The sequence below is a fragment of the Podarcis raffonei genome, chromosome Z, assembly GCF_027172205.1.
Source record: "Podarcis raffonei isolate rPodRaf1 chromosome Z, rPodRaf1.pri, whole genome shotgun sequence".
Taxonomy (NCBI): domain Eukaryota; kingdom Metazoa; phylum Chordata; class Lepidosauria; order Squamata; family Lacertidae; genus Podarcis; species Podarcis raffonei.
Genome location: NC_070621.1, coordinates 2,371,438 through 2,398,540, shown reverse-complemented (window position 1 = coordinate 2,398,540; position 27,103 = coordinate 2,371,438). Strand labels below are relative to the sequence as shown.

At 47.2% G+C, this 27,103-nt stretch overlaps 1 protein-coding gene across 1 annotated transcript in view; it reads right to left on the bottom strand.

Moving 5' to 3' along the window:
* Window positions 1–11,435: 11,435 nt before the first annotated feature.
* RBM18 (RNA binding motif protein 18) overlaps window positions 11,436–27,103 on the bottom strand; it is a 16,578-nt gene continuing 910 nt past the window's right edge. The window contains exons 2-6 of the mRNA XM_053373608.1: window positions 25,017–25,144; window positions 15,392–15,518; window positions 14,256–14,342; window positions 14,007–14,092; window positions 11,436–12,228 (exon numbers count right to left, since the gene is read on the bottom strand). Coding sequence (XP_053229583.1) covers window positions 12,069–12,228; window positions 14,007–14,092; window positions 14,256–14,342; window positions 15,392–15,518; window positions 25,017–25,138 — 582 coding nt within the window. The 5' untranslated portion in view covers window positions 25,139–25,144 and the 3' untranslated portion in view covers window positions 11,436–12,068. The remainder of the gene's footprint in view (window positions 12,229–14,006; window positions 14,093–14,255; window positions 14,343–15,391; window positions 15,519–25,016; window positions 25,145–27,103) is intronic.

Below are 27,103 nucleotides of genomic sequence, written 5' to 3'. Positions count from 1 at the left end.
GCTTTTATTTACTATTTGATTCATTATTTTAAGTGCCAACTTGAATAAAATATTGGGGGACCGGGCAGTGGCAAGTAAGCTAATGCTATTCTTGGATGCATCAACAGAAGTAATAGCCCCACTCTATTCTGCCTCTGTCAGACCACATCTGGAATATTGTGTGTCTAATTCTGGACACCACCATTTAGGAAGGATGTTGACAATCTGGAAGGTGTGCAGAGGGCAACTAGGATGATCAAGAGCAGGGGTCAGCAAACTTTTTCAGCAGGGGGCCGGTCCACTGTCCCTCAGAGCTTGTGGGGGGGCGGACTATATTTTTTTGGGGGGGAAATATGAACGAATTCCTATGCCCCACAAACAACCCAGAGGTGAATTTTAAATAAAAGGACACATTCTACTCATGTAAAAACACACTGATTCCTGGACCCTCCGCGGGCCGGATTTAGAAGGCGATTGGGTCGGATCCGGCCCCCGGGCCTTAGTTTGCCTACCCATGATCAAGAGTCTAGGAGCCAAGCCTTATGAGGAACAGTTGAAGAAACTGTGTATGTTTAGCCTGGAAAAGAGGAGACCGAGGAGACAATTGATAGCCATCTTCAAATATCTCAAGGGCTGTCCCATGGAAGAGGGAGCGTGCTTGTTTTCTCCTGCTCTGGAAGGTAGGACCCAAATCAATGGCTTCAAGTGACAAGAAAGGAGATTCAAATTGAACATCAGGAAAAACTTTTCCATGGTAAGAGGTGTTAGACAGTGGAACAGTCTCCCTTGGGAGGTGTGGACTCTCCTTCCCTGGAGGTTTTCAAGCAGACGTTGGATGGCCATCAAAGGTTGGACTAGAGGACCTTTGGTGGTCCCTACCAACCCTACGATTCTATAAGCCCTGCCCCACATAACTGATCAAAAGATCCAGCGCGCACACACCATTTGAATGACGATGCCCATCAACTTGAGGAGGCCTGACGCCCTCAAGTATTTTGTGGTGTGTGTGTGAAGTGACCTCGGTCCAACTCTCACTCTCACCCAACGAAGCTGAATGTTAGATGATTCGGGAGAGATAAAATTAAGTCCCTCTTTGTGCAGCACAGAGTTAACCTAAGGAACTCCTTCCCACAGGACGCAGTGAGAGCCACCAACTGAGACCATGGCTTCAAAAGAGGGAAAGAAAAGAAGAACAGAGCAGAAGGCTATGAATGGCTCCTAGCCACGATGGCTCTGCTCTGCTTCTGGGGTCAAGGGCAGTGAATGCTTCCGAACGCCGGTTTCTGGAAACCGCAGGAGGGGAGAGTGCTTCTCATGCTCAAATTCTGCTCGTGGGTTTCCCACAGACATCTGGTTGGCCACTGTGAGAACAGGATGCTGGACTGAGATGGGCCATTGGCCTGACCAACAGACTCTTCTTATGTTCTTATGTCATCTTTGGTTAACTATCATGCTCCATCATGCAAATAACATGCTAATGTTTACTATGCGGGAATCAAATGTGTTTGGGGTTGTTTGTGTGTGTGTTACATTATGCTTTTAACCACCAGTGCATATTACATGTCCTCATGTAGATACTTAATGCACATGAACAACAGGTGTGTAAGAGAGAGCACTCTCAACGGGATCGTTGCCCCAAGTGATGTGAGAGATGGACCAAATATGGTTGGGCTTGTCATGGCCAGACTATGGTCTTGTTGAGTTTGGAGTGACAATGACACTTCCTCCCTGCAAAGGGGGTGAGCCCTCAGAGAATGAGGCCACCTGATGTGTTCCTGAACGCTCTGGGGGATCTTTCAGTGGAGAAAGCTGGTGGTCCTGTCAAAGACCCATCTTGCTATGGGACGGCAAGATGACATGGGCCGCTGACACCATTCCTTCCAAGTGGAAGTTGGGAACCCAAAAGGTAATGAGCGCCATCAGTTTTTTTGCAGAAGCTAGGCCCTGAGTGCTGTGAGTATTTGCAGGAGCTGGGCCCTGAGTGGTGTGAGTCTTCACAGGGACCGGGCCCTGGCCATGCTTGCTTTGGAGGAAAGAAGTACAGGCTGGCAGGGGTCAAATGAGGTGATGTGCTGGAAAGGCTGTGGAAGAAAGGGATCAAGTTCACTCAATGTACTCTGTTAAAGGAAAATATAATGGAAATGATGTATAGATGGTATTTGTCTCCAGTAAAACTAGCAAAGATTTACCTTAACAATGATAATTGATGCTGGAAATGTACAGAAAAAGAGGGTACCTTTTATCATATGTGGTGAACCTGTCCCAAGGTGTAAGACTTCTGGGAGAAGATTTATAATGAATTGAAAAAAAATGTTGAAATATACATTTATCAAGAAACCAGAGGCCTTTCTTCTTGGAATAATAGGTTTGGTATTGCCCAGGAAAGATCTTAAACTATTTCTGTATGCCACAACTGCTGCTCCAATTTTATTAGCTAAGAATTAGAAAACACAAGAAGTACCAACAGTGGAAGATTGGCAGATGAAGATGATGGATTTTTTGGAGGTAGACGACCTGACCGGAAGAGTCCGCGACCAGAAGGAGGAAGACTACCAGGAAGAATGGATGAAATTTAAAGATTATTTAGTTAAATATGTTAAGTTAAATTAATTGGAGATGCTAAACTAGAAAGTAAAAAAAAAAATGTTAAGTGAATAAGTTAATTTTATAAGAATACTGGTTTTGAAAACCGTTAAAATGATATACACTGAAATTCAACCAGAGGGATACGAGGAAGTCACTTAACAATGTTACTAAGTTTGGTTTAAATACAGTTGAGATTTATGTTTGTTTGTATATTTGTTTGTTTGTTTTTTTGGAAAAACAATAAAATTTTTGAAAAAGAAAAAAACCCACAAATGAGGTGATGTGCTGCACTTGGAGGCAAACTCAGGAGGACTAAGGCCTGCACTTCACCCTGGGTTGTTGCCACAGCAATGTGATTTCATGCCATGCTGTAACCAGTTCCTGTTCCAGTTTGATGCAGTTATCCTGCATCCTGGCTTCCTCTGGTCCCTGACCTGTGATGGACTTGCTCCTGACTTTGGGCCCACCAGCTAGAAGGCTACCAGCGTCACTGCCCACACCTTGGTCCTAGCGTACCAGTCCTGGACTCTTGCTGCCCATGCGCCAGATTGTGACACAAAGAGCCCCTTGGTCCTCTGAGGAGCTCCACACTATGAAGCAAGCTGGACAAGGGTTGGAGCACAGGTGGCAAAGGTCTCACTCTGAAGCCCACCAAACACTGGTCAGAACATATAATTGTGCCTGCCGTGTGGCAGTGCACCCTCTAGCAGCCAAACAGTGGAGATGTTTTGGTTGGTTCAGAGGTTACTGACTTCCACCATGGGGGAGGGACTTTTGGAGCACTTGAATACCTGCTGTGACCAACTTGCTATGCGCTTTGAGTCACTCCACTGCAGAGTGATCTTGACTCTACACCAGGGCTCAGCAAGGTTTACCTCGCCTGGGCCAGTTCACTCCAGCGAAGATCCCTCGGTGGGCTGGATTGCGTGCGCGCATGTGCAGCCGCAATTTCCAGCGTCTGCATCTGCATAGACACGATTTCCGGTGTCTCTGACTGTGCAGACATGATTTCCAGCGTCTGTGTCTGCACAGACACGATTTCTGAGCATGTGCAGACGTGATTTCCGGCACCACGGAAGCAAGTCCCCGCGCCATGCTACACTGGTTTAGCACAGCATGCAGGGACTCGCCAGTTGAAGTACTATTGAGGATATTTTGTAGAATCAGTTTCACCTTATGCAGTCAGCTGATTTGGACAAGATTGGCAGCAATGCATCTGACCACATGCCCCCTTGCTCTTCTCCCTCCTGGCTTATTAAATCTAGCTGGGGGGACACTATCTGGTTGGGTGGATGGATGTCCTCTGCATTTTATACCATTGACCATGGTATCCTCCTGGACTTACACTTTGGAACTCACTGCCCATTGATATCGGGCAGATGATGCCTTGCTGTATTTGTGTGTTCGTGTGTGTGCGCCTGCTAAAGACATTATTATTTAAAGACTACCCAGATGTTTAAAAAGCTTGTATGAGTTTTAATTTATTTTAATCTAGTCTACTGTGGGTGTCCCCCCCTTATAATTTATTTTTTAAAATTATTTTTAATAATCATAAATAAATAAGAATAAACATATGCACCCCACCATCGATACCATTCCATTGTGACTATCCAACCTCCCAAAATTTCAACACCTCTTGCAATGGTTTGACCCTTTTCTGTTTTAACAGTAGAAATTCTACAAACACCCTCCATATCTCCTCAAAATCATTTCTCCTGCATATTCCCCGTCTTACCTTAATGGCACATGTCAGTTTATCATTAATAGCTATACAGTCATACCTCGTGTTACAGACGCTTCAGGTTGCGCGTTTTCGGGTTACGAACACGTCAAAACCCGGATATACTGGAACGGGTTATTTCTGGAGTTTGGCGATTTGCGCATGCACAGAAGCACCGAATTCCAACCCGTGCATGTGCAGACACAGCGCTGTGTGTTGCGGACGCTGCGGGTTGTGGACGTGCCTCCCGCACAGATCATGTTTGCAACCCGAGCGTCCACTGTATCCCACACCTTCTTACCATTCATACCATTCTTCCATTTTATATTCTGCTTGCCCCTTCCACTTCCTGGCTATAATAATTCGTGCAGCTATCAATAAATGTGAACAGGTCCTTCATAGCCTGCGTACCTTCCACCCCATCATAAACTGATAACAATGCTGCCTCTGGACTTTCGGTCAGCTTTAACCCTGTGATTTCTGTTATCTCCTTAAACACCCTTTGCCAAAAAAAGTTGTACATATTTACACCCCCACCATATGTACTGTGGTTTTAACTTTTTCGTATGTTTTAAATTATGGTTGTAAATTATTAAATGATAATTTTATTGTTTTATCATTTCACTAAGTTTCTACCGTCATGACTAGAATCTTGTTCTTTTCGCAACAAACTCAAATTCTCAGGATGCTGAATTCTGGGACAAACCCAAAATGTCTGATGCCAGCAGAGAACCTGAAGTACTGTGTCCTTGGCTAATGAATGAAGATGCATGGCAAGATTTGCACATGGCCCTCAAAGGGACTTGGGTAGTCAGTGAAGTTGAGCCCCATCAACTGTGCAGAGGGAGGGAGGGAGGGAGGGAGAGCTGGCTGTTGACTGCTCTCTTGCCTAGACTTGGCACCCGTCTCTGCTTTGGGCACCAGCCCATCTGAGCCTGCCTGGCAGCATGAAAGCAAATTATCCCATCCGCCCGTCACCTTGGCCTCTTGGCAGCAGCATCCAAAGAGGGCCTGCTTAGAAATCTGATCACCTCTGTGGCGCAAGGACCTCGCTGGGGCTTCTCTGTGGAGTCAGGCCCAGGGAAGTAACATGAGAAGATGGAGCGCCAGCGATGGATAATCACCCTGATTGAGCTTGACATCCAAATTGGCCAGTGCAAGAGAGAGGAAGTCATTTTGGGGGCTGCTCCAGAGGCTGACGCTGCACCAAAAACCTCAAAAACACATTAGGCTGGCAACAACAAAAGAGAAACTGAGCCCCACCAGCTGCCCACCTTCCTCCATGGCTGCTTCTTTGTGAAGACAGAGTCTGGCCACCAGTCTGCCCTTGACTCTTCTGACTTGTCATGGTGCTGCAAGATCTCAAGACAGGGGTCTGCCTCTCCACTCCTGCTTCCTGATACTTTTTAAATTGGAGGCGCTTGATCTCACTCCAACTTTATCAACTGAGCATTTATTTATTTGAGGTCTTTGGGACCTCAAAGCAGGTCACAAAACAAGTTTAAAAAACCACGACATTCGCTTCTAAGCAGAAGGACAGTTCCTAGTTTCTCAGGTGCAATTTGGGTTTCTGGAGGTGTTCAAGGGCATTCTACCAATGGCTACAAGGTCATGGGGTAGGAATTTTGTATCCCTTCTCCCCATTACCTGACTCTCCTCTACCTAATCAGAAAGCCCCATTGTGGAACTTTTTCTCCCCCTGGATGGGAACCCTGAGGCTCTCAAGATGCTGTTGCACCAAAGCTCTCCTTCTCTCTGACCATTTGACATGTTGGTTAGGACTAATGGGTGTTGGAGGACTAGAGTTGTTCCCCACCCGTCATTGGGTGTCATCCCCTCCCCCCACTGTGCATGCATCAGAAACATGTGTTGAATGCAGCAAGGTCATGTTTTGCTAACAAGTATATCAGGTTCAGCGATACAAACCAGAGCAGGTATTGGCTGCAGTTCCCTCTATGGAATGGCCACAAGCTAAAACTAGGCATTTGGGTAGGGAGCTCCCACCCCTAACTACACTGGACAGCACAAGCAGTGGTGTTTGTGTGGTGTAAACAGTACACAGACAAAGGGGTTGGACTAGATGACCCTCATGGTCCCTTCCAATTCTCTGTTTCGATGATTCTAATTACTTTGCTGCTGCCGCCACCTCCACCACCACCCGCCACTGCAATGTGACCCAATGTGGCTATAATTCATGATCACTTATGGACAGAGGGAGCTGCCTTAATCTTGAGCCAGACCACTAGTCCATCTCCCTCAGTACTGCCTACACCAGCTGGGCACAGTGGCTCTCCAGGGCTTTAGACTGGGAGTATTTTCCAGTCCAACTTAAGATGGCACTGGGGACTGAGCCTGGGACCTCCTACTAATTGTCTGCCTGGTCTTATTAGCAGACATAAAGAGGCGGTTACCAAAACGCTTCTTAAAAAAAAATATTTGGACCTAGTCACTATGGCCAATTATTGTCCAGTCTCAAATCTTTCATTCTTGGGCAAGGTGATTGAGATGGTGGTTGCGGAACAACTCCAGGCATGCCAGAATGATGCGGGCTATTTGGACCCCTTCCAGTTGGGTTTCAGGTTCACCAGTATGTGTTTGATACCCAGCTCTACCTCTCATTTAAATCGGAGACCAGTGAAGGAGATGAATGTCCTGTGGGTGTTTGGAGGTGGTTGGAGGGTGGATGGTGGTCAATGGATTGAGGTTGAACCACAACAAGACAGAAGTACTGTTTCTGTGGGACATGGAATGGGCAGCTGTGGGGGACTCCCTGATCCTGAATGGGGTAACTGTGCCCCTGAAGGACAAGGTGTGCAGCCTGGGGGTCATTTTGGAGGAGCAGGTCATTTGTGTGTCCAAGGCAGCTGTTTACCAGCTCCATCTGGTACACCACCTGAGACCCTACCTGCCCTCAGACTGTCTCACCAGTGTGGTACACGCTCTGGTTATCTTCCCCTTGGACTACTTTAATGTGCTTTACATGGGGCTACCTTTGAAGGTGACTCAGAAACTACCACTAATCCAGAACGTGGCAGCTAGACTGGTGACAGAGTGGCCACCGAGACCACATAACACCAGACCTACATTGGCTCCCAGTATGTTTCCGAGCACAATTCAAAGTGTTGGTGCTGACCTTTAAAGCCCTAAATGGCTTGGGCTCTGTGTACCTGAAGGATCCTCTCCACCCCCATCATTCAGTCCAGACAAGAGGTGAGGTTACAGGGAGCCAGGCAGAGAACTTCAGAGAAAGTCACGTCCACCCTGTGGAACGCCCTCCCATCAGATGTCAAGGAAATGAACAACTATTTGACTTTTAGTAGACATCTGAAATCAGCCCTGTATAGGGAAACTTTTAATGTTTGATGTTTTACTGTGACTGATATTTTAATTTGCTGGAAGCTGCCCAGAATGGCTGGGGCAACCCAGTCTGGCATATACCGTATTTTTTGCTCTATAAGACTCACTTTTCCCCTCCTAAAAAGTAAGGGGAAATGTGTGTGCGTCTTATGGAGCGAATGCAGGCTGTGCAGCTATCACAGAAGCCAGAACAGCAAGAGGGATTGCTGCTTTCACTGCTCAGCGATCCCTCTTGCTGTTCTGGCTTCTGAGATTCAGAATATTTTTTTTCTTGTTTTCCTCCTCCAAAAACTAGGTACGTCTTGTGGTCTGGTGCGTCTTATAGAGCGAAAAATACGGTAACCAATATATGCCTTTGCTAACCTGTGCCCTCCAGGTGTTTTGCTCTACAACTCCTATCAGCCTCCTGTCAGCAGAGTTAAGGCATTGTAGTCCAAAACATCTGGAGGGCACCAGGTTAGCAAGATTCCCTCCCTCCCTCCCTCCCTCCCTCCAGCATCTTTTATGGGAGGTTGTGAAATAAAGATAACAACAACAATAAGTTCACACCCTCCCCACCCCCACCCCTTGGATGCTGGCGTATTCAGCTTTGGAGGGAAATGAAAGTGGATGGATCTCCCTGCCTCTCTGTATGTTCCTGTTGCTCATGTGACAAAGATGCTTCAACCCTTAGAGCCAGGGTTGGTACCTGCGGCCCTCCAAGTGAGGGAAGAAGCCCTAGCTCAGTGGTGGGACATCCATTATGCATTGCATTCAACTCTAGAATTTCCATTTAGGGCTGGGAAAGACTCTTGCCTGAAATCCTGGAGAGCTAGCTGCTGCCGGCCAGTGCAGACAAGGCCAAGTTGGACAGACAACAAATCTGCGTTGATAGAAAGGCAGCCAACGACGCTCCTATTCTGAACTACTACAACTCCACCAGCCCTGGTCATTGGCCACGCTGGCTGGAGCTGATGGCAGTTGGAGTCCAACAGCCTTAACTGGACTGAAGCCTCTCCATCAACCACTGCCTTAGATTGGCTTGAGAGCTGAGTTTTGCAAGATGCCTTTCACAACTGCCTTCCTGTAAAAGTCCAAAGGGTGTCCTCAATTGGTGGATGCACTTAAGGCAGAGGCTCAAATGCCTGCTCAGAAGAGGGCAACCAAAATGATCCAGCAGTTGAAGCAGTTCTCTTTGAGGTTTCAATTTGGGGAGCTTTTTAGAGACGGTGACTGAGAGGAGACTTGTTAGAAGTATAAAACATTCTGCATGGTAGGAAGACAGTGGCTCAAGAAGGATCCCCCCCCCCAAATCATGACACTAGAACTTGTAGACATGCAATGAAGCCGAATGTATGTTGGATTAGTCAGGACAGACAAAAGGAAATCCTTTTTCACACAGCACGGAGTTAAAACTATGGATTTCACTCCCACAAGGTGTGGAATGGGTATCAACTTGGATAGGTTTAAAAGATTAAACAAATTCATAGAGTTATCTGTGGTTCCAAGTCATGAAGGCTATGTTCTACCTGGATTGTTGGCCAAAAAACCATAAAGAGTACCGTATTTTTCGCTCCATAAGACACACTTTTTTCTTCCCAAAAAGTAAGGGGAAATGTCTGTGCGTTTTATGGAGTGAATGTGTGGTCCCTGGAGCCGAATTGCCCAGTGGAGAAAAGTAGATCATGTGGGTTTTTTTGAAAGAGGGAAGTGGGTGTTGAAACAAAGCCGCTAATTGGCAAGCGATCGGGGAGGGAGATAAGGGACGCTAGGAGACTGCCTGGGAGGGGGGAGGTAAAGACAGCTAATTTGCAAGGAGAGGAGACAGGAAGACTAAAGCAATGAGGAGAGAAATTAGAAGAAAAGGAGGAGCAAAAAACTGCTCCAGCTAAGGAAAAGACACTAACGCAAATGAGGGAAGGGAGTGTTGAAAGGAAGCAGCTGATCGGCAAGGATTGGGAGATAAGGGACGCTAGAGATAAAGGAGGCTGCCTGGGAGGGGGGGGAGGTAAAAGCCCATGGATCCTCAGGATTTTTGCACTGGGTCACCCCAAAGTCACCACCAGATCACATAGCATGTCCATGGCTACAGCCTGCACCAAAAAAACCACACATCCACTGTTTCGTGGGGCCACAATGGCGCAAAAACGTGGTTACAAAGCACAGATCCACATGGACCCTCAGGGTTTTTGCACTGGGCTACCCCAAACTCACCGTCAAATCAGATGTCTGTGGCCACAGCATGAACCTCCAAAATCATACATCCACTGTTTCGTTCAGAATATTTTTTTTTTGTTGTTTTCCTCCTCCAAAAACTAGGTGCATCTTATGGTCAGGTGTGTCTTACGGAGCAAAAAATACGGCAATTTCTTTGCTTTTAGTAATGTGTGCACATTATGCTTGGCTGTGGGGCATGAAGGCCGCTCCCTGCAAGGCCCTTTCCACCTGGCCTAGGGGGTGGGGCCCACACTCACCAGCTCCACTAAAGAGGCTCCTGGGAGACCAGAGGGGCATCACTAAGCCTGACAACAAATCCCAAATATTGGATTCTTTTGCGCTCTTTTTGTGCCTGCCAAACAGCCGTGTTATGCTTATGATAATATTTTATTCTCTTGTTAATTATGCTGTTTTAAATGTGCATTTTATATTTGACTTCAATTAGCAATGTTTTCTTTTGAAATGTTTTAAGGGTTTTTTTGGTTAACTTTATGTTAGATATGTATTCTGTAGTTGACCTCCTTTATGTTTCATCTTTAAGATAATATTTTAGTTTTCTGTTAATTATGTTGCTTTGACTGTATACTCTATATTTGACTTTTTTCAGATCAGTTTATTGATGTTTTAATATTCTGTAAACCACTTTGAGATTTTTCTTAAAAATATAAAGCGGTATAGAAATGAAATTAATAATAATAATAATATGCTGTAGCAACGTCTTAGAAGCAGCATTTATTCTGTGTGTGAGAGAATACATCATTCAAGATAGTGCATGCCATCTCAATGCTTATAACCACCTACATTATATGCATGATTTAAAGGATTTTAATTTATTCATCTCAGCACTCAACGTAAACAGTGCAGACTGACAAGGCAGCAGTAGCAAATGTTTAAGTGCTGGAGATTCGCCCTCGCCATTGCCAAAGTTGGATGTGTGTTAGGATTCTGCAAGAGGATAGAAACTTGTGCAAAATCCTGCTTCTTGGCTATCTTAGCTGTCATCTAAAACACATTAGGTAACTTTAGCTTTTCCAGATGGAAGAAGCTTCAAGCTAAAAGGGTAATCCCAGGTGACATTGAAGGGGTCAGTGGGGTGGCTGAATTTGTTTGGTGTTTGTTGTGGCGGGGGGGGGGACCATACAACTTCAGTACCTTGTACACCTTCTTGCTGTTCCCCCACCCCAATGCATAATGATAAAGATCAAGGTAAAGGGGTCCCTGACCATTAGGTCCAGTTGTGACCGACTCTGGGGTTGCGGCGCTTATCTCGCTTTATTGGCCAAGGGAGCCGGCGTACGGCTTCCGGGTCATGTGGCCAGCATAACTAAGCAGCTTCTGGCGAACCAGAGCAGCACACGGAAACACCGTTTACCTTCCCACTAGGGCGGCACCTATTGATCTACTTGCACTTTGACGTGCTTTCGAACTGCTAGGTTGGCAGCAATGCATAATGATACAAAGGAGTAAAATATACAAATGAGATCAGTATGTATGATTTGGGTGCAGAATTGGGACCTTTTAAGTTTGAAAAGACAGAAAACGCCCAGTTTTGCTGCATTCACAAGCATTTCACATTAGACTATTTTGCTTCAAAAGGTGCACTTCAAAAGTCTGCATAAAGTTTATTCCTGTACAATCATTAGAAAGTTTTGATACATACACCCAGATGAGCTGACGTCGGCAGAAAACCCAGCACAGAAATCCCACCCCATTCTTGCCAGGATTCAAGGTTGTGTCCCCAAGGTGCCAGACACAGGAGACACCTGGCTGGCTCAGCTGCGGAGGTCATAGAATTCATCCCATGTTTAGATGCTTGTCAAAGATACCATTTTCTAGCCTACTAGCTGCATCAGGATTCTGTATCTTCAGGCTGGAGAAATACAGCAGGAGTGTGTTTGGTGTGTCTGTGAGAGAGAGTGAGAACTCACACATATATCTGGAGTCTTGAACTAGCCACAGGAGTAGATGCTTCAGGTTTCACTACTGAAAACAACCTTGGGTTCTTTACAGGTCTGGAGATGGCGTTGCAGTCCCCCACCATTCACCACCACCACCAACACCAGGAGAGGATTTGCTCCCACATGCAAATGGAAGATGCAGGAGAAGGTTCTGAAAAGCCCAGGATGCCACACTCTATGGGGAGGCAATGAAGTCCCATCCAATACAGTCCGCCTTTCATCCTGGTGGACCTTTGTTAGTGCCAGAAAGGGACGTTGCCTCTGACAGCAAATCATCTCTTTGACTTCCAGGCCGCTTTGGAGTATGGGGCAATCCGTTTTTTGTCCGGCGGCTTAAAGTAGGAATATGGCGCTGCCGGTGGGAACTCTGCATCCGGGTTCTCCGCCATCATCTTCAGCTTGGCCTCAATGGCTTTGATCTTTGTGCTGACACTGTGGAGGAAGGGAAGAGTAAATCTGGTTGAAACGTCAGCCTGTCTGTCCTGGGCATTGATTAAAATCAGAATCTAACGTGGACGGGGGCTTAGAGCTGGAGAAGCAGGTAACTGTCATCATCATCATTATTGATTCATTCATATCCTGCCTTTCCCCCAAAATTGGGACTCAAGGCAGCTTACCCAAATTAAAAACAACACAGATAAAATGTATAAAAGGTCATAGTTAAAAAGGAATCAAGCTCTAATAGAATTAAAACAATATAAAAAACCCTATTAATATACAGAGAACAAAAAGAAAACAGCACTGTTAAAGCTCTTTCCTCTAAAAAGTGTCAGATCCCAAAGGCCTGCCAGAATAAAACTGTGAAGACCTGCTGGCCAGTCTAGCTTTAGGCAAGGAGATCCAAGCTGTCTGGGGGCTGCCACCACTGAGAAGGCCTTCTTCCATGTCTCCCCCCCCCCCCACAAGCATGCCTGTGAGGGTGGTGGAGAGAAGGGCCTCTTTTGAAAATCTCAGGGCATGGACAGGCTTTATGGGAGGATACAGTTCTTCAGACAGCCTGATCCTAAGCCCTAGCAGGCTTTCATAACCAGCATGAGTACTACGCACCTCTGGGAGCTTCAGAGTTGTTTTTCTTCAACAATAGTCTTTGCAAAACCAACTGATAAGCAGCTTCTGAATCCAAGCAAGCTCTCAAAAACCAATTGGTGCTCTGGTGCCAGAGAAGGGTGGGGTATTTTAAAAAGGCAAAATGCTATATTGCAGCTAGTGCAGAACACTGTTGCCCACCTGCTGACAGGTACAGGGTGGTGAGAATACATTGTATCCCAGAACTTGGAATACAATGTATTCCAGAACTTGGAATACATTGTAACCCAGAACTTGGAAGCCCAGGGCCCAATGTAAAGCAACCATCTGGATGCCAGCCTCATCTAGGACTATGGGGCTGGAGTAAGGTTCGACTCTCTCCTTGGCTACAAAGTTCATTGTCTCCCAGCCTAACCTACTCTGCAGGGTTGCGGTGAGGATGAGGAGAGAGATCCAGGATCCTGAGGCACTGGATTCATAGTCCTGGATACAAAGAGCTACCTCAGGTTCACTGGAATGGAATTTCTGATTCCACACAAACACACTGAGTACCCTCCCCACACCCAATCTGGTATCAGATCACCAAATGGTTTAGAAAACGCAGTTAATTTCAACAGTGAATGGCTATGCAGTCAGGCAGGGGGGGTGTAGTTTGCTGCTGCTGTGGAAGCAGAGGTTCACAACCCTAAAATGTATTTCATATAACTCACTTTTTATTTCTAGTCTTTGTATATAATACTGTTGTTTTATTGCTATGGCTGATGCAAATAAAGATTCATTCAAGTTCACAATGTTGCCCTATGGAACAGAAGGGGGACTTGAAGCAGCAGGATGGGCTGGCAAGTTCAGGACCAAAATAAGGACTTCTTCACATAATGTTTAAAGTGTTGACAGCTTTAAAAGGGGGTTGTATATAAACTGATGGAGGATAAGGGTTTGTCCACATACAGTATGGAACCTCCATGTTCAAGGCCGTCTACCTCTGAATAGCAGTCACTGGTATTCAACAAGAAGTTCCTGGCTTGTGGGTTTGCCAGAGGCACCTGGTTAGCTGCTGTGGGAAAGAGGCAGCTGGATATGGGTCTGATCCTGTAAGCCTCTTCTTAAGGTGTCTCCCGCTGAAGCTGAACCCCCCCCCCAATGCATACAGCATGTTGCGGACATGGTAAAAGCACAATTCTCACCTCAGATTAGACTGGGTTGGCTCTGAGCTGGATGAGGGTTCCAGGCTGATGGGAAGTATCTTTTCATTCTTGTTCTGATCATATCTCTGGGCAATTAGGGGTGTTAGTGGAAAGAGAAACAGCAGAAATTATTTGACAAGAAGGGAAACAGGCCCAACCCACAAACAAGCAAAAGGAATACAGGGAAATGGGAGGGGCTCCTGCTGCCTGCTCTTCTCTGAATTGGGAAGACGGTCAGGTTCTGCTTACCTTGACCTGGGCGTGAGCCCACCGCACCACCAGCTTTTTGGAGAGGGCTAGCTTGCCATTGAGGGACTGGATCGCCTGCTCAGCTTCCTGTAGGAGAAAAACACCTTCAATGAACCCCTTTCCCAGGGGCTTCAGCTGAATATTTCTGGGCAGTTACTACTCTGAGCCGCTAACGGGTAGTGCCAGGCTTTTGAGGGGGGTTTTCGTTTCAAAAGGCGCTGCAGCATAGAATTTAAGGGGATAACAGGTGCCCAGGTTTCTAAGTGGCCTGCAGGATGCACCAGACTTTTAATTTTCCCAGCTACTCTTTGTAGACCCACCAAATTGTAAAGCTGGATTCATGGAACTGTAGAGTTGGAAAGGAACTCTGAGGATCATCTAGTTCAACACCCTGCAATGCAGGAATATGCAGCTGCTCCATACAGGGATCAAACCTGCAACCCAGACATTATCAGCAACACAATCGAACCAACGGTCATCTAGTCCACCCCCTGCAATGCTCAGAAAGCTCCACTAAACACTTGAGTGCAGTTTGCAGAACCAGAACAGAAGGCAGTCAAGGAGTGTTTTTAAAATGACCAATGCACCATTCCAAGACACACAGCAAATCTCTCTCGCCTCCAATTTTCCTAAGGCAACCCTGCTGACAGAAAGGCCAGCAAAAAAAGATATAGCTCCGAGGGAAGGAAAAATTGCTATACGATGAAACTCCATTGGGGAGGCAGGAACAATAAAAGAATGTCTATGGAAACCCCCCCCCCAAAAAAAAGGTTTGTTGGGAGTTCAGCAAAACATCTGGAGGGCACCAGGTTGGGGAAGGATGGCCTACTACAGTCACCTGGCACAGCCAAGCCTACATCCCCACCAGAATCCTTAAAGCTGTGGAATGCTCTTAACTGAGTGATCCTCAGCTTTGGGGATGGGGACGCAGAACAGTGGCAGAGCCCTAGATTCAATCTACCTGCCTGCGTCCCTGGAGAGCCACCTTTCCTCAACCAGGTGCTCTGCAGATGTGGTTGGGACCCCAACTTCCACCAGCCCCAGCCATGGATGATAATGTTGTAGCTGGGGAAGCCTGGAATAGACACAGCTGAACTAGATGAGGCAGTGGCCTGACTCAGGACAAACCAACCTACCTGCTTGGTTTCAAAGTTCACAAAGCAGTAGCCTCTGGGCTGCCCTTCCAACACGCCAGACTTGTGGAAAAGGAAGTCAAATTGCTTCACCTTGCCAAACTTCTGAAGGAGCTTGAGAAGGTGGTACCTGGAAGGAGGAGGAGGGAGAGAAGCCAAGATGATGACCTCTGTTGGTTAAGAGGGTTTGAGTGAAAGGGAAGGAGGACAAACCACTAGGTCAACTCAATTCAAGCAGATCCCAGCTTGTTGCTTGGGAATGGGGAAAAATGAAGTTGTGCCCAGTATGTGTTTGGGGGGGGGGGAGGATTTGGAGGAGAGAAAAGTTATTGACACTTTCAATAAAGGAAATTTTAGGACCTCAAAAGTCAAAAGATTTATGGTATGGTGGTGCCCAGCTTATCAGCCAAAAATTGTTTCAAGATGACCAAGGGGATTTAATTAGTTAGTTCTATGTCCTGCTTGACTGCAGAACCTCAAAGCAGTTCAGAAAAAGAATGAAACAGTAAGATTATTAGTAAAAACAATCAAAGCATTAAAAAAAATTAAAACTAGCAATAAATGAAAAATGCATTGTCATTATAAATATATAAATATCTAAACATCAATGTTTTAGCAAATACCGAAAAGAGTGAAGGTGCCTGCTTGTTATCAACAGGCAGGGAGTTCCAGAGCGTAGGTGCCTCCACACCAAAAGATCAATTTCTCACTAGTCTTATGTGCCAACTGTAAGTGGCAGTTCTTACAGACAGAAGCAGTAGAGTGGGCATATACAGGGTAAGGCGATTGTCAGGGAACTGCCATCGGAGCTAGAGGAGGAGGCGAGGCTCCACAGCGATGCTGGAGAGGGGCCAAGCAGGGAGAGAGGCAGGTCTCCGGCGGGGGAAGAAAATCAGCGCAACACCAGGGATAGAGGGGGGTTGATGGGGGAAGCAGAGGGGAGGCTCCAGGACTCTTCGCAGGAGACCAGCGAGGAGAGCACAGGTTCTCCGCTGCCCACACCCACCCTGCGCAGAAGACTTCCGCGCAGGGAGAGTAGGCGGCGACTTGGCGTCAAAGAACTTCTTTGCTGGAAGAGGTTCAAGAAACGCCCACTGACGGATTCTGCCAGCGACTGAACAGCCACGGAGTGGATGGCTGTCCAGACAGAAACGGTTTAACCAGGCAACCAAGCCCAGAGCGGCGGTAACTTACGCACGAGCAACCCCTAAAGCCATTACAGCAATCCGTCAGTCCCTGAAGTTGCTTGTGCGCAGCGACAGGCAGGGGAGCATCATGAGTCAAACCGGAGAAGCCGGCGCCACAGAGCGAGCAGCTGGAGTGCAAAATCTGGTGGAGAGGAACCGAGATTTAGAACAGCATGTGGCTCTGCTGACGGCGAGGCTGGACGAACGGAGGGCTCAGGATACCAAGGTCAGACCCACCCCCATCGCAAGGAAGGTACCGGGGCTGGTGCACAAGTTTGGGGGGAAGCCCCAGGACTACAACGCGTTCCAAACAGAAATAGAGTACGCTTTGGAACTGCAGCATGATGACTTTGCGGATGATGGGGAGAGGGTGGCCTACATTGTGGGGCATCTGGAGGATGGGGCACGGGAATGGATCAGGCCCCTAATGGCAACGCAAAATGCCGCCTTGAAAGACCTCAGGAAATTTTTTCAGGCAATGAATGCAACGTATTCCAGCGAAGTGGAGCAAAATGTGGTTAGACGGCAATTGATGGGGTGCAAGCAGGGGAGCCAATCAGTTAGAGACTACTGGTCGCGCTTTGCGATGTTAATCCACCGGCTTGGGTGGGATCTGGACGCTGAACCCATTCAGATGTTGTTTGAGGAGGGGATGTCCCCAACGGTCAAGGACGAGCTTTCCCGCGTGCCCCGCCCGCAGTCAATGGATCAGCTGACCAAGGCTGTGCTTGCGATTGGCGTAAGACAGGAAGCGCGGGCTCAGGAGAAGAGTGAAGGGAGAGGGGAACGTTGCCATGACTACCGCATTCCTGAAATACCGAGGCAGCCTTCCCAGCCGGCGGAGCCAATGGAAATAGATGGTGCGCGCGCGCGAGGTTTCAAACTCCGCTGAAGGGCGCAACAGGGAGGGAAAGGATTGGAAAACCAACAAGAAGTGTTTCCTCTGCCAATGGCCAGGACATTTTGCCAGGGTCTGCCCTCAAAGAACGGCCTGGCAAGGGATGGTGGGAGCTGCTGGCTGTGAGGGGAAGGGGGAAACGGATCAGGCCCAGGGAAACGGACAAGCTTGGCTGCCAATCAGCGGGCGCAGCAGCCAAGCCAACAACCAATAGAAGTGCCCCAACCAGACCCTCCCAGGGCAGCTATAGCCATAGAAGTGGTGCTAGAACTCCCAAATGGCACCCAGTCAAGGTGAAGGGGCTGCTGGATTCAGGCAGTTCCTGCAATTTCTTCAGCAAGAACTTCGCTCTAGAGCACCAACTCCACCTGCTGCCTCTGGATTTTCCCTTGCAAGTGACCACCATCGATGGCAGGGAACTTCTGGGAGGGGAGGTGACGCACCAGACCCCACCAATGAGAATGAGGGTTTCCAGGCACACAGAGACCATTGCCTTTCACATAGCCACACTGTCAGGACCCCCAATAATACTGGGAATGAGCTGGCTGGCACTGCATGATCCAGTAGTGGCATGGCATCAGCGGTCAGTCACCTTTGGGAAACCCCAAGGATGACAGTGGCCAGGGTGGCTGGAGTGGCTGTGGAGCCAAAAGGGAAGGTGCCACCCCAATATGCTGACCTGCAGGAGGTCTTCAGCGAGAAGGAGGCGGATAGACTACCCCCCCATAGGCCCTTTGACTGCCAAATCAATTTACTCCCAGGGGCTCAGCTGCCGGTGGGTAAACTGTATGCCATGTCGGACAGGGAGATGCAGGAGTTGCGGGAATTTATTGACAAGAACCTGAAAAGAGGTTTCATAAGAGAATCAAAGGCTGTGGGAGGCAGTCCGGTGTTCTTTGTGGACAAAAAGGATACTGATAAGCCCAGGCTCGTTGTGGACTACCGGGGCGTCAACCTGGTGTCAGAACCCGTGACCTTCCCAATGCCCAGGATTGACAACATTTTAACACGGGTGAGGCAGGGGAAAATTTTTACCAAGCTGGACCTCAGGGGAGCATACAATTTGATTAGGATGAGGGAGGGGGACGAATGGAAAACCACAATGTTCACCCCCCAGGAGCCTTTGAGTACTTAGTTATGCCCTTTGGATTACAGTCGGGCTCCGCCTGCTTTCAAGCTTTCATGCACCACGTGTTGGGGTCCCTGCTGTACAAAAACTGCGTAGCCTTCTTGGACGACGTCTTAATCTATTCTGACAACGAGAAGCAACATGTCAAAGACGTCAGGGAAGTGCTAAAGAGACTGCAGAAGCACCAGTTGTGGGTCAAGCTGGAAAAATGCCAATTTCACGCAAGGGAGCTCAAGTTTCTGGGGTACAAGTTGTCAGACAAGGGCCTAGCTATGGACCCCAGCAAGGTGCAGGCGGTACTGGAATGGAAGGCCCCCAAGACCTGGAAGGACGTGCAGAGGTTCCTAGGATTCAGCAACTTCTACAGGAAGTTCATCAAGAACTTCGCCCATTTGACAGCACCCATCACAGATTGTCTCAGTAGCAAAAAGAAGTTCGTCTGGACAGAAGGGGCCCAGCAATCCTTTGAAAGACTGAAGAAGGCGTTCGCGTCAGAAGAGCAGCTCCTGCACGTGGATCTGGAGAAGCCCATGAGGCTAGAGACTGACGCGTCAGACCGGGCCATAGGAGCCGTACTTTTGCAGCCAGGAACCCAGCAAGACTGGAGGCCGTGCGCCTTTTTCTCGAGGAAGCTGAGCAAGTCGGAGCAGAACTACACGGTGTATGACCTTGATTTCATCAGGATTCACCGCGCATCTTTCCCTGCGGTGTCTCCACTGAGCACAGCTGGAAAGCGATGAAGCCTCAGGGACATCGAGCTTAAATGATATGCCGGATTTTGCTGGGTGGGTGAGAAATGCTGAACTGAAAACAATTTAGAATACCACTGCAGTGTTCATACATGGGCAAAGTTAGCAATGCCCCTCTCCACTCTGATGTTCATTTCACAAAGGGATTTCTCAAGTTGGCAGAGACAGGGCTGTCCACATGAGAGAGGAGGAGATGGTCAGGCAACGGAATCCTGAGCACTGAAGTGGAAGCCCTGGAACCCTGGCCTAGCCAAGGCAAGATGAGCCAGAAACGGAAAGAATATAAGGAGCTGTAGGTCAATGATAGGGTCCTTCCAAAGGTTGCTGGAATCCTACTCCCATCAGCCCCAACCAGCATCCTACACAAACTTACCAAGGAGCTAGCCCCACTGAACTCAGAAGCTTAATTCTGAGTAGACTTGCATAGGATTAGGCTGTTAAGTACATAAACCACTGGTACTCTTGAAAGCAGCCAGGGAGCCTACAAATATGGCATATTCACAGACAGACCATCAAATAAGCCAAAGGATGTTCTGGGCCTGAACCCTAATAATTAATACCAGCCTGTTGTTCTTTATCCTGTTGCCTTCAGTTTTTCTGTTGTTATTGGTATTGCATAGGTGTTGGTGTTACTATAATTTTTAGCATGTGATGTTTAAGTGAAAAGTTACACACACACACACACACACACACACACACACACACACTTATTGATTTATGGAGAAACTGGATGCTGGCTCTGCTTATGTCTGAGCTGAGCTGCATTTTGAGCAGTGTAGTTTTCTTTGCTCCTTTTAGAGAAAATATAAAAACCACCTGTTCTGTTTGTGTGTGTGGCTATATGCTGTGTAGTTTACCCAAATGTCGCACTCTAGCTCATTATTCTGAAACCACATACACACACAAACTGGAAGCTGATCACAGAGGCACTAACTAGCACTCAGTTCCCTTGAGTCACAAGAGGACAGTTTCCTGGATTCATCACCAGCCTGGAATTCTGCATTTCTCCCTCATCTTCCAGTTCTTTACTTCCAGTATTTTTGAATGCAAGGAATTATGAAAGAGGCCCAGAAAGAGTTTGTGAGCAACTGGAGAGCTGCATTGTGAAGAAGGAACAAGAAGCCAGGCTGTTGGAAATTCCTGGAGCATCTTGATGGGGTACCTGGGACAAGGCAGGGGAAGGGGAAGGTCACAGCTCTGCTGCGGCTGCAGCCAGGTCCCCATTGCTACTTCCTGTCATCCAAGGCAAGTGTGGGACAGCCCGTCCAAACCCCGCTTCCTTTTCCGTCAGTCTTCCTCCTGGCACCCTAAGAGCTATTCAAACACTGAGTCAAGGCTTCCTCTGAACAATGCTGTCCCAAGGATACAGGGAATGGTCCTAGCCACATGCTAAAGCCATTAAGGCTGCGAATCCTGCCCCACTGGGAACCAGCAAGCTGCTGTTAAAAGATGCAGTTTGCTGAGCAAAGCTTATCAGGATGGATCTCAATGCAGCAGGCAGAGCTGTGGTGTAGATGTGCCTTTTCGAAGGCCCCCCCCCAAAAAAAAATTGAGGCAGAGGCTAAAACGCAATGCACTATCTAAAAGACAGTAACATGCACTCCTATGTAAGAAGGGCATTTTGCAAGGGGCAAACTGTGGCATCAATGCAACCTTGGTAACAACCACAGCCCTCCCAAATGGAAGTCAGTGCAGTTAAAGCAAGGTAGACTGGGACTTTAGATTCTTTGCAGTAGATAAGAACTGTTGACTCACAGGAGTTTAACAAGAGCATAAACAAAAATGCCTCCACCACTTTTCTGAAACAGAAAAAAAAACTTAGGGGGAAAACCTGGAGTGGATTTGTGTATGGAAGGGCTATGAGCTGAGCTCCAGTATTGAAAACAAATCCATAGTCCTGAGCATGTGTGGTCATAGACAGAAATATTGCCCCCACTTCCAAGTGCCTGTATCCTTGTCTCCCCATGCTCCCAGCCTTCCTTTTTCACCAACCTCTTGTCAGTGGACTACAACATGTGTGTGGGTTGGAAGAGGGGGTGGCAGGCCTTACACCGGTCTTGAAAGACCTACATTGGCTCCCAGTACGTTTCCGAGCACAATTCAAAGTGTTGGTGCTGACCTTTAAAGCCCTAAACGGCCTCGGTCCAGTATACCTGAAGGAGCGTCTCCACCCCCATCATTCTGCCCGGACGCTGAGGTCCAGCTCCGAGGGCCTTCTGGCGGTTCCCTCATTGCGAGAAGCAAAGCTACAGGGAACCAGGCAGAGGGCCTTCTCGGTAGTGGCGCCCGCCCTGTGGAACGCCCTTCCAGCAGATGTCAAAGCGATAAACAACTACCTGACATTCAGAAGACATCTGAAGGCAGCCCTGTTCAGGGAAGTTTTTAATGTGTGATATTTTACTGTATTTTTGGTTTTTATGGAAGCCGCCCAGAGTGGCTGGGGAGGCCCAGCCAGAGGGGCGGGGTATAAATAATAATAATAATAATTATTATTATTATTATTATTACTACTTAGAACTTAGGAACTGACACAAATATTTAGAATACTGGACAGAAGCAGGTTAGGAACAGCAACTAACATCCCACTCCAGACTGTGGTTTTGGTGCCGTTTCAGCCAAAAATGCAATGGAGTCTAGCTGTCCAAAGTTCCTCCTCCTCTCTCCCCTCACCCTCTGCTACTCCCCACTTGTAAAATAGAAATAGAGACGCGGGTGGTGCTGTGGTCTAAACCACTGAGCCTAGGGCTTGCCAATCGGAAGGTCGGTGGTTCAAATCCCCGCAACGGGGTGAGCTCCCGTTGTTTGGTCCCAGCTCCTGCCAACAGTTCCCATCATCCCTAGCTAGCAGGACCAGTGGTCAGGGATGATAGGAGTTGCAGTCCAACAACATCTGGGGACCCAAGGTTGAGAAAAGCTGCTCTTAGTGTTTCCTCTTAGGCGCTTACTTTCAACATGTGAGCAGGTTTTGCTGCTAAAGGAGCACTGGCATGTCTGGAGATAGGAAACACATACATAGGCAACTTTGGAAAAGAAAATTATGAATTCATAGAGAAGTTTATCAGTGGCTGGTAATCATAAAGGCTAAATGGAACCTCTTTGTTCAGAGGCAGTCTACATCTAAATACTAATGGCCAGATGACAATAGCAGACCCTGTGGTGGATTTCCCAGGGACATCTTGTTTGGCTGCAGAGAGCAGGTATTAGATGAACCTACATTCTGATCCAGGAGCCAGGTTCTTCTTATGTTCTAGTGGGGGGGCATTTTCTGGATGTCCACAAGGGTCAACAAGCACCTGACAAAGGTAAGGTTTGAAGCTAAGCACCCCACCTTTTCTAAGTCCAAGCTCTCTTAAGAATTCACTCAACGCCGCTGACTCTGGAGCCCCAGATCTACAGATGCTTCAAAACGTCAGATTTTACAAGGTCAGGCAAATGAACTTCAGTTCCTAGATGCTGAGGTCAGAATTTTCAGGGAAAGAAAACTGTCTTGGATGTTCCCTGCCTTGTAAGGTATATGCAAAAAAAACACCCCGCAACAAAACCTGGAATGCCTCTGTTTGGCCAAGTACAGAATCTGAAATCCCTAAGGGGCAGGTCAACCAGGCCTAACATGTACTTTTCTCCTTGCACACCTCCTGGGCCTTTAATTCCCACCCCCAACTTTCCAAACAGGCCCTTCCCCAAAAGGCCCAGGCAGCCTGTCAATTGAGCAGTGCTCACAATTACTCACCCCCAAGAAGCCACAGCAATATAAACACTGGGCAAAAAATGGTAATTAATGCAAAAACTGAGAAGAGGCCAGCCAGTGCAGCGCTGAATGAGTCGCCTGAAGAGGGCATTACGTTAATGATGGACTCCACTTAGAGGTACGATTATGAGTGCTGCCGGGCTGAAAGGAACAGCACTTGGAACAAAAACCTCAAGGCACTTCCCGAAACACAAGAAGCCGGGCAAAAATTGCTTCCACAGCTGAGAGGCCCACAATATCCGGGCGATAAAACAAGAACAGCTACTTGGAATGCATAAATTGGAGATTGTTTTGTAAAGTGTGTTGCGGGGGTGGGGTGGGGAGAGGAAAGACGGCCACCAGAACCCCTGGCCCGGCACATCTAATATCCCTCTGAGCAATCAAGCTCTCCTCCCTCGGCGTTTAATTGCCCCACTTCAACTTGCTCAAATGTGTTAGCACGCAATTTAAACGCGCTAATCATTTGGAGGCCAAGGGAATGTCAAATGCACACACTTAAAAACGTTCGCCGCCACCAGAAATGGGACTGGGGTGTGCACACAGCTGCGATTATTAGAGAAGCAGCTTGGAGGAAGCCTGAAGGGGCTTGGGCCAATGGAGTTTCTCTCCAGGCGCTGTCAGCCACCAGGCCTCGCCACAGGCACAAAGGTTGACCCAACTACGCTTGGTAAGGCAGTTACAGCCATTCCTGGATCAAGTTAGCTGGATCTCAGTTGTCCATGCACTGCTAACCTTATGGCTGGATTACTGAGATGTGCTCTATGTGAGGCTACACTTGGGCGTTGGTCTGGACGCTGCAGCTGGTGCAGAGCATGGCGGCTAGGTTGATTGTGGGAGCAAACAACTGCCAGCATGTAACACCTTGCACTCAGGATTTGCACTGGCTGCCAATTTACTGCTGGGCCAAGTTGAAGGTTTTGGTACTAGAATGCAAGTCCCTATACAGCTTAGGACCAAGTTACTCAACAGACTGACTTATGGCTTATGCACCCAATAGTTCACTGCAGTCCGTAGGAGAGTCTCTCCTGCAAATTCCAAAGATCTCAGACACCCGCTCCACAGTAACTTGGAACAGGGCTTTTTTAGTAGCTCCCTTGTGCTGTAGAATAGCACTCCTGTTCAAGATACAACAGGTGCACACTTTCTGGAAACAGCTGGAGACATTTTTGTTTCGACTGGTTTTCCCAGCTGGATGAATGAGTGTTTACCACCAAAGTTAGTATTTTAGTCTTATTGGTTTTGTGTTTTTAAACTACTTTTAATCATTTTGTGTAACTTGCCTTGATATGGCAGTTTAGAAGACAACTAATAAATTAATTATGGTGCTGGAGGAGACTCTTGAGAGTCCCATGGACTGCAAGAAGATCAAACCTATCCATTCTGAAGAAAATCAGCCCTGAGTGCTCACTGGAAGAACAGATCCTGAAGCTGAGGCTCCAATACTTTGGCCACCTCATGAGAAGAGAAGACTCCCTGGAAAAGACCCTGATGTTGGGAAAGGTGGAGGGCACAAGGAAAAGGGGACGACAGAGGATGAGATGGTGGGACAGTGTTCTCGAAGCTACTAACATGAATTTGACCAAACTGCGGGAGGCAGTGGGAGACAGGAGTGCCTGGCGTGGCATCCGTGGGTTCACAAAGAGTCAGACACGACTAAACAACTAAACAACAAATAAATTAACTGTAGTAATGATGATGATAATCCCCTAGACTCAGCCATTGGGATAACAAAGATGTAGGTAAAATTGGCACAGTGGACAGGAATTAAACAGAAAATTAAATGCTAGCAGAAGCTGAGTTCAAATAGCAGCAAAACAGAAACGATGGTGTTTTCTTATTTTTTTGGGAGAACCCCCTTTCTTTCCCGCCACTCAAGAGCTAAATCCCAACCCCCTCCCTTCCTTGCCCCTCACTCACTCTGTAATCTTGGGGTCGAGGTTTCCGATCCACAAGCGATGTCCATCCTGCAGGGCCCCTTCGGACAGGATAGACGCATTCTCCAAGCGCAGGCTCTGCATGGGAGGCACTGCGGTCGCCATCCGCACCTGGGGAGGCGGAGAGACAACGAGGAGAGAGTGGTTGGTGGGGTGAAATTGAAAAAGGAAGATGTTGTACACCCAGCAAGATTATCAGCATCATGAGAAAAATCCTGCTCAGTTTTGATCTCTTGCTGATATTTAGAGCTTCACTTCTGAATCTGCTCCCTATGCCAAGATCTAGCCCCGGGAAACATCACTGCAAACCTGGGTCTTCATATGTTTTTGAACTACAATTCCCATCATCCCTGACCACTTGTACTGCTAGCTAGGGGTGATAGGGGTTGTAGCCCAAAAACAGCAAGACCCAAGTTTGGGAAACCCTGCTCTAAACCATAGCATCACCACTTCCTAGTACCAGCAATTTGGGGATAATGATGTTGATGATAGTTATGATGATACAGCGGACTGTTATTGTACACAGTGCTGGTATGCTGATCTTTAAAGCCTAGGTAAAGCCCTCCTGATGTCATTGAACTGCAATTGCCATCATTGCTACTAAAGCTGACAGGCTCAGAAGTAAAAAAACATCTGGAGAGTCACAGGTTGCTCATTCTTACTTTAAAGGCACCTGTAGTTTACATCCAGGTAACAAAGGCTAAACACTGCTATCCACACTTAACCTGGGAGTAAGATCCATTCAGTTCACCAGGACATTTTTCTAAGTAGACATGTAGAAGATTTCACTGAAAAGGATTATCTATTTGTTTTCCTTTCCTTTGTGTTAGTGTATTATGACTTGCTAGTGTTGTTTTCTTTATTAGGTTTCAGTAATAAAATTTATTTTTTTTTAAATAAAACTTATTGCCTATGCCCACACAAATCTACTCAAATGCCCAGGTTGTCCTTGAGTCCCATCACTGGGTGCAACAGGCACCAACCAACTAACCAGAGAAGGGTCTTCTTAGTTGTGGGAAGCCCTCTGTGAAACACTCCCCCTGGAGCAGCTTGCCTGCTGCTGCGGTCTAATGCTCCGTAACATAATATTTTTTTAAAAATCAAAAATTCAAATAAAGAAAGAAATGTCTGTTTAGCATCAGGTGAATCCTTTACTTAAGTATATCTGTTACTTGCATGGTTAGATTGGGGGAACCACACTGATTTTATCTGTGCTCTTCTGTTATTATTATTACAGTGTACCTTGGGTTAAGTACTTAATTCGTTCCGGAGGTCTGTTCTTAACCTGAAACTGTTCTTAACCTGAAGCACCAATTTAGCTAATGGGGCCTCCTGCTGTTGCCGTGCCGCCAGAACACGATTTCTGTTCTCATCCTGAAGCAAAGTTCTTAAACCGAGGTACTATTTCTGGGTTAGCGGAGTCTGTAACCTGAAGTGTATGTAACCTGAAGCGTATGTAACCCGAGGTACCACTGTATTTGTTAATTATGCACAGTTCTCCTTTAAGAATTATTTTGTCAGCCACCCTGGAAGTTGTCAGAGGCTGAAAAGGTAGAGAATGAAAGGCCTTAAATATATATAGCAGCAGGCAAAACCAGAGCTGGCAACATCACCTGCCATCCTTGTTGCCAGGGCCTCTAGCTCTAGGTAATTTTAATCTATTTAAGTATTTTAACTTCGGTATGTTTTGAATTGTGGTTGTAAATTTTTCACGATTTTCTTGTTTTCTTTTTGTAAACCGCTTTGATGGTTTTTTAAACAATCAAGTGGCATGCAAATTTCATGAAATAAATACACACATACATAGCTTGCCAGGATCTAGCAAGACCCAACATGGATGCCAGTCTTGGGCCTCATATTCCTGCCCCACTCACTCCACAAAGCAATCTTAGCAGCACCAGGCAGCTGGATGTAGTGACATTTTTAAATTTCCACAATGCGAGTGGCCTGCTGTCACTCTGAAGCACTGTGAGAAATTAAAAGGGTGGCAACCAAGAAATAAACGACCTTGGTCCAGTATATCTGAAGGAGCGTCTCCACCCCTATTGTTCTGCCCGGACACTGAGGTCC